The 8,065-nt window shown below is 36.5% G+C and overlaps 1 protein-coding gene across 2 annotated transcripts in view; it reads left to right on the forward strand.

Moving 5' to 3' along the window:
• Positions 1-7,542, forward strand: part of Lmo4 (LIM domain only 4) — a 20,134-nt gene extending 12,592 nt beyond the window's left edge. For both annotated transcript variants that reach the window (XM_027935253.3, XM_027935254.3), the window contains exon 5: positions 3,186-7,542. In XM_027935253.3, coding sequence (XP_027791054.1) covers positions 3,186-3,194 — 9 coding nt within the window. In that variant the 3' untranslated portion in view covers positions 3,195-7,542. The remainder of the gene's footprint in view (positions 1-3,185) is intronic.
• The last annotated feature ends 523 nt before the right edge of the window (positions 7,543-8,065 follow it).

Genomic DNA, 8,065 nt, shown 5'->3' on the forward strand with positions numbered 1-8,065 from the left:
TGCATTTTCTTAATGCTCTGTGTGGGGAAAATGACAAATATTGAAAACTTAGCCATTTAAAATTACACTGCTATATTGAATGCTCGTATTTATCTTTTTCCCTTGCTCAAGTTTATGGGGTAATTTTTAATGTATTCTTTATTTAGTGTTAATCATATGAAATTATGTGTAGCTTTATTTGTTTAATTTACTAATATGAGAAGCTACATAGAATAGCCATTTTAAAAATAAAAAATCTTATTTTTTATTGCAAATTAACCAGTCACCTCTGATGGGGTATTAAAGTTTCTTTAAGGAGCGCTCGTACGTATGAATACTTACAGATTTTTATGGTTTGAATTTGAAAGAAGTGAAAATACAGGACAGAGTCAGGAACAGTGAATGGATAACAAATACTTTGAGATACTAATTTTGAAATAGAAGCAAAGCTATTTGTAGTTACACTTGGTAACAAAAACCGACAAAAGTGTTAGGAATAAAATGGTGGATCTCTTCTCTACTCCCCTCCTTTTTAATGGAAAAGCCTAATCCCCCTCCAAGTTGTCTCTAACTTGTTATCTTGCTGGTTTTATACCATTTCTTTCGTGACTTAGTGAAGTATAAAAAATGATTGTTATAGCTCACCAACATGCATGGTGAGAATTGAAGGATGGAGAGGTGAAATAGAAAATGAAGCCGATTATGAAGCACTGAATGTAGGCAATAGCAATATTAGCTAGGGACTGAGTGCCAAGGACACCCAAGAAATACGAGCAGGGTTGCAGTGCCATCTTATTGAGTACAAGATGATGTAAATTTAGAGGGGCTAGGAAGGGAAACTAGAGAAAAATCTGGCTTACGTGTTTACAAGATTATGTGTATTGTTCATAGGAATCTTCTGCTTTCTATTCCTCTCTCAGGATGGGAGAGGTAGACTGTTCATTTTGGGACACAAAATATAGTTTAAGCAATGAATAAGGGCCTGCTAGTATATATATTTTTTTAATGTTGGAAGCCAAAAAAAAAAGAGAGACAGGTGGCTTTCAAAATTTAATAGCTCTTAAAAGGCATAAGGAAATATAACTTAAGGAAATGTTCTTGTCAGACATTGGTGAGAAGCTGTGTTTTGGGGGTGATGTTAATTAAGAACATTTCCCTGTTGACATAAATGTCTCACATTTTTGCCCTTGGTGCTCCGCTCACCATGAGCACAGTCAATTCACAAGGTAGTTTTTGTAAATAAAGGTTTTGGGCAAGCTGAACATGGTCCAGAGAGATATTAATGAGAGGGCAAGAGGGAAGAGTTAATGAAAACACACTTCCTGGTGGAACATAAACTGATTTTTGGACCTGGAGAATGCTTTAAAATTATTTTCTCAAAACCCTGTGGCGTTTCCTTTCTGGAGGAGATGAGATGGGAAGAAATGACAAATAGCTCCATTTTATTATTTTCTTTTCTCTTGTTCTCCATATTTGGGGTAGGGAAAATTGGTTTTTATTTTGGTGGTTTTCCTTCTGTTCTCAGAATCAATTATATTTTTAGTGCTCGATAGCATAGTAAATATACTCAAGCATCCTCTGGCTTAAGAATAATGAGTTGATTATTAGTACATCCCTTTTTTAAAGGCAGTTAATTGTATGGAAAGCCCCCATCAAATTGTTCCTTCAAACTTTTATTCTCCTGAAATTTGTTTCTAGCTTTGCAAGTATATATAGTTTAGTTGTTGTTCTGCATCATTGGCTTTTGTATATTCTGAGGAAAAAAAAATTAGGCTTTTCAATCATGTAATGATCGAAATCTCAGATTTCAGACTGAAATGTGAGACCACTAGTATTTGAGGATCTACAAAATTTTATAGCCTGTATCATTTAAAGGGCACTTGGTTACCTCAGAAGCATGTTGCTTTCTAGAATGTTATGAAAATCAGGAATTGTGGCTAATGTTTTCTTTAGTAAATTGCTGCCTGCTCTGGAATTTTTTCGTCCATTCAAAAGTGTAACTGGGCCACCTAGAATTATCTGTGCTTTTCAGTAAAATAAGAGTTAGATCATGTCTCTTTAGTCAGAGGAAAATTTAGTGAGCCTTCTAGTTTACATATCACTTCACTGTTCCTCCATAGTTACATAATTGGTGTTGTGTGTGTCCATCGTAGAGGACATTTGATGCTCATTTATTAAATATGCTTGCTGGCTGCTGCCGCATCTTTGTTCTGGACAGACAAATTACCTTTCTCACACTGAGCTTCCACTCTGGGGAATTAAGCCTCCACCACTTTAATTAGCTTGGAAGTGGGGGGTTGCAGTTCCTAATAGACTTCAGGCTTTTAGTAAGTTAGGGAAAGGGTGAAACGAGAACTTCCTGAGAAGCTCAAAATGTCATTTAAAAACCATAAAAACCTTATATATATTATTTCATTTTCATAATTGCAAGCAGATTGTATTTGACGACTATGGATTGCCATTTCTAACTTCAGATGTTGAAGTTAGACTTGCGTGGAACTATATTCTTTAATTTCTCATGCATCATTAAGATATTACATATATTGATTCACATATTTACAATATTAATGTAACATTAAGTGACAGAGCAGAATGGAAATATTAAATGAAAAATAATACCTGACTATTGGGACATATAACTTTTCACACACACATATATACACTCACACTCGTACACCTCTGTAGGTAAAGGCTAGTATGTCACGAGGAGGTAACAGAATAATAATGATACTGCCAATGTTTATTCAGATTTCATTTAAAGATGAGGAAACTGAGAGACACACACAGTCTCAGTACTTGCAACAAGTGAGCATGTTAACCCAAAACTTTCTGTGTAGGGACTTGGCTCTGAATGTCCTCATGATTAAAAAAGCCCCAAGATTCCAGGACTAGGTAATAAATTCTTTTTGGAGAGAAATTTGCTTTAACAGAGTTTAAGTAATTCATTGTAGAACTGTACACCAAAAACTTTCTCAAAGTCCATTGACTGTCTCATTTTCTCTGCTAGTAAAACTGCAGAAAATGTTATGCTTTAGTTCTTCACTGCCGGAGTAAGTAGTATAGAAAGGCTCTATCAAGTCACAGTTGGAAAGTAATCTAATAAAAAAAGATTAGTGAATGTAGAAAAGACAAAAGCAGTCGTGTTTGAGTTTAATATCTCTCAAATTTAGCATTTTAGCTAAGATGCCCGTTTTTATTTCTTGCAGGTCTGCTAAAAGGTCAGAGTAATGCAGAATGCGTGCCTTCATCTCAGATTTTGTTCATCACAGGTGGATCCCATGTGTCTTCAGTAGACAAGTCACCTTTGTAGCTAGCACCAGTGCCAGCTCCATGCCATTGCACCTTCTTTAGTCTTGATTGCCCTTCCCGCATTTATTGGTGTATTAAAATGACTGAATATGAACATTAAGGACTCCATGAACCTGGGCTAATGGGAGACTGTAGAGAAAATGAAAAAAGATCCACCGGAGGACATCTTTGGGGGGGGGGGGAGCTTGGGGGGAGGGAAATGACTAATGAAGCTAATTAAAAGAAGCATTCAAATCTGCTTTCTACCCTCATTAACAATTAGCAGGGCACTGGCCAGAGTTTGTACCCTGTGTTTTACCTTAACAACATTCTATTTGCTCTTTGTATATTTAAGTGTTGTAAGGAAACGTGTTTCAATCAAAACTGAACATGAGATAAGGAAAGAGATGTGGCTTTTGTGATAATTCTATCACAAACACTTTTATTGTATCTCTGTAAAATACAATGTATGTATGCATGTAAGTGTTTTTGTCCTAATGTTGCTACTCCCATGGCAAAGATTTAAAAAAAAAAAAAAAAGAATGAAAAAGGAAAAAAAATTGGAAAAAAAAATCAGGCTCATAGCAGCTACTGTGTAGAAATTTCCCCTTACTTCTAATTTGCTGAATGAAGAAAAAAAATCTTTTATTTGTGATATTTTCAGAGACATTTGCTCTAGTATGGTGTATTTAAATAATAAAAACTTAAAAGAAAAAAATATTCAATGGAGTTTGGGTTTAAACACTGCTTTTTTCTTTTGTATTTTGGAAAAAAATTAGTTTTATTTGTTGTATGAAAAACTTTAAATTTGAGGGGTGAGGGAGGTGATATATATATATTTAGCTCTGGGCCAAAAAGGCATTTTTAAAATTACTTATCTGTGTCATTTTTGGCAGGGGTGCAAAGCAATGTTTCTAACAGAGTCCTTTTTATAAGTTCAGAATATTCTGTTACCGCACTTCATTACACTTCTATATCACAATGAGTCTTGTGTTTACACATAAATACTTGTTGGATTCTTCAGCTATTTTGTTGATTCTTTTTTCTCACTAGGAAAACCTTGGGTGCTGACAAAAGGCATGTTAAAGTATATGGCACAACCATCTTGTTCTGTATTTAGTTTTATAGCTTTTTTTTTTTTTTTAAGCTTTCAAAATACTTTTATTGTATACAAGTTGTGCCAGTAACCAGAAAATGGGGGTAGAGAGAAGGGAGGACTTTCTCAACTCATGTTGCAAGATTAGTTTAATTCTGATTTCAGAGCCAGAAAAAAATGAAGAAAATAAAATCATATGCCCATTTTGTTTGTGAATATGATGCAGAGTTCACATAGCATTAAAATAATACAGCAGGAATAAACAGATTGATCCCAGTAATGCAAAGACCACTCAACATTAAAAAAATCCTAAATTAAAACAGCATTTCTAAACCACACCTATGTGTATTTGATGTTCCATTAGCTTAGGGCCCTACAACTCTTGTGTAGGATCATCGATGGGGAAAGCAGCCGTTTCCTGGTGAGCTTTTAGACTCCTGTGGTCTGCTGTGAGTGAGAGTTGTTTATTTTGTTTTACTCTTACACTCCTCCACCGACTCTGCCTTTCCATATGTTTGTTGGGCGAGGATTCTAATTTCATTTAGTGGTAGTCTTGAGACAGTGGCTGGGCTGGGCCGGGCCATAGAGTCTCTACAGCAGCTGAGATGTGCCCTGAGGGGTCCAGGACTCAGCCTCCTGGTCATGGAATAAGGAAAAACCAAAGAGGTCTGGGTACCCACCGGCCCTGCACCACCAGGCTCATTGCATGTAAGCAAATCTCAACTACAGCTTCTGCACAGGCTAATACAACCAGGTGTGTTTATATGTCTACTTTCCTTTTTACAAAAATGGCATTTTATTTTGCTCTAGAAAAAACCCTCATCCAAACCATCTGATACTAGGAGTAGATAGAATGGAGATGTCTAGCTCCGCACACCTCAGCTAAACCATCCGTTTTCCTTTCCTTTGAGAACTTCTGTGCTCACTTCCTGCTTTCAGAGAGTTCCAGGATGGAGGAAAAATTAGTTGCTCAAACTGCAAGCCTCCTATAAACCTCCTGTAGGAGAGTTTAAAAGCAGAGAGTTAAAGTGAATTGTTTTGTCAGAGCTTTATAAAAAGAAAATGCAGGGGGAAAAAAATTACATGCATAACAATATCTGTTTAACTTACACCCTTTGGGGAATTTCTCCAAACTTGATCTGGTTATATGTCTTTTTTTCTTTACAATGCTTTCTGAAGCAACTTGGACTCTTCCAGTGGTAAAGGGAGAAATGTGTTAAGATTGCAAGCATCTTCTATATTCTTTTTGGCATAAGCACTCGTGTCCCATATAGTGTAGAAATTCAAAGGAGGTGGTTAATAACTTTAATAGGTAATACAGTGTGGCATTTAGTGATATGAAGGGCGAAGGTCGTTACAGATTTTAAATGAACTATTATATGGCTGGTTCCTGAAGCACTGCTGCGTATTTAATAACGAGCTTCTAAAAGCATTTCTTAAGTTGCAGACCTATAAGATTACAAATGTCACTCATGTTAGTATAATCCACATGCAAGTGATGAAGCCTTCTCTTTGATGTGCTAAATTGGAGAAGGACTAATGGAGCTATGAATATACAATAGAACATATTTAAGTAGTAGTCTTGCTTTAGGTAAAACACTTTCTTGAAACCAGAGGCATTTCAAACAATAAAACCCGTCTCTAATGGGGATGCTCTGTGTGGATAGAAAGCTACTAAAAACACTCAGGTTTATTCTGATGTGAGCAGTGATTGTACTTCCTTCCCCAACCCCAGCATAGCTTAGGAAAAAGAAAAAAAAATCCAGGAGCTTACCCACCTTTCATCCATTGCATTTGTGATGTTATTAGTGAGGTGTACACCACTCTTCTGAAAGGACTTAATATTAACCACATCATGGAGCAAGATGGTCCCAGTCCCTATAAGCAAGTGCAATTACAAAATAAAAGCAAATGCTACTGAGCCTTGCTGAACTCCTGATAAAAAATTATGTTTATGATACATATAAATGTCTCAATCATGCAAATTGTCACTCTTGCTAATGAAACAATTTTGTAAAAAGATTGTCCTCTAAAAGGGTTTAATGTTTTTTTTTTTTTTTAACCTATCTGTCTAGTTAGATTTACACATTCTGCAAAGCAGGGGAGCCTGAAGCCTTTCCAAACCAAATCGTTTGCCACAGAAACTATTTCCAGCTCTTCATGATTTATTAGGAAATAGTTTAACACGGACTGTAGTGTCTTATAAAATACAAAATGAGAAAACTGTCACACCAAAATGAAGCCTGTGAAATTGTCATCCTCTTAATATTAACTATATTTAAATTCTTTTTCTTTTGCCCTTATTAGCACTGATATTTGAAACAACTAATCATCTAAAATGAAGCTCTTAAATTAAATGGCTTCAAATGTCAATACAGTAAGATTCTAATGTGCAATACTATTTATATAAAATATTTCTTAAAGCCAATAAATTATATAATAAACAGTGAATCCAAGAGCTATGTATCGACAGTTCCCATATAGCCTAAATAATTGTATTTAAATTATAAGGCGGTGTTTCAGAGACTCCTTCCCTGGAGAGTTCAATCCTGGTTGCTCCCCCCACCCACTTAGTTTGAGAGCCATTGGAAACACAGACCATTTACAAGTTAATGTTACTTGTGGCTTTGTTACTAAAACTCACCTATTGTCAGTCCAGCCAAGTCACAGAAATGCTTATTGCAGTTAAATAGCAATTTGTTTCCATGAAACTGCAATTAAAGTATTACTGAGCAGCCATTTTAGATTGGCAATGCTCTGAACGCATGTTAAGCAGCCAGCGACTCCCACTTGCAGAGTCTGAGGTCTGACTAGCAGCAGAGTGTGGCTCATGCACCAATGTTGGGTACCGAGAGCTAAGATACATCTGTGGCCCTCCGTTCCCACTGAGAACATGCTGGGAGCGATGACAAGTCAGGGCCAATTTTTGGAAGGAGAACTTGCGACTTAACTCAAGTGAATACTATTTTCAGTTGTATAAGAAGTGCTTTATACTAGTAGATATGTGCATGTTTCCTAGAGGGAATGTTTTCAAGTTCAGATTGATTCTGCTGAGAATGGACTGCAACTTGGAGGCCTCAAGCCAATAATGTACTACAGGTCCTGACATGTTACAGCTGTGTAAACAGGGCCATTCTCTCTCCTAAATCACAACTAATAAAGCATAGGATGAAAATCAATTGATTCTGTTATAAGTTCTTTGAATGACACTAGAAAGTTGTTTAATGACTCTCTGTTAAAATGAACCAGCCTGAGTTGAGCCACCAAAGTACTGACTTCAGTTGTCTCTGTCCCCTCAGAAACAGGGCAGGACAGCCTTTCCTGAGCATAAGCATCCCTACCACCAGATGAAAGCCTGCTGGGGAGGGGAAGGATCTGAACTGAATTCTTCCTGCGCACCTACAGTTCAGGATTTGTTGAGTGAGAAAGGTGAAGTGCAAAGGTTTTATTGAAAATGCGAAACATTGATGTAAGATCCTGAGAGGGGAGAGGATTTCAGAGGTGGTGTTTTAAAATGCAATTAGCACTGCATTCTAACCAGCTTGGGAACAATCATTAGCTCACGAGAACAGGAGGCATCTCACCTTCCTTCGGCCTAGAAGGATCCACCTGCTTTGAATCAAAAGATTAACATCCTCAACTTTTTCAAAAACAATTTTCATATCTATAGGTGTTCGCCTGTGTTGAGTTGTAATTTTTTTA

The sequence above is a fragment of the Marmota flaviventris genome, chromosome 10 (assembly GCF_047511675.1).
Source record: "Marmota flaviventris isolate mMarFla1 chromosome 10, mMarFla1.hap1, whole genome shotgun sequence".
Classification (NCBI taxonomy): Eukaryota; Metazoa; Chordata; class Mammalia; order Rodentia; family Sciuridae; genus Marmota; species Marmota flaviventris.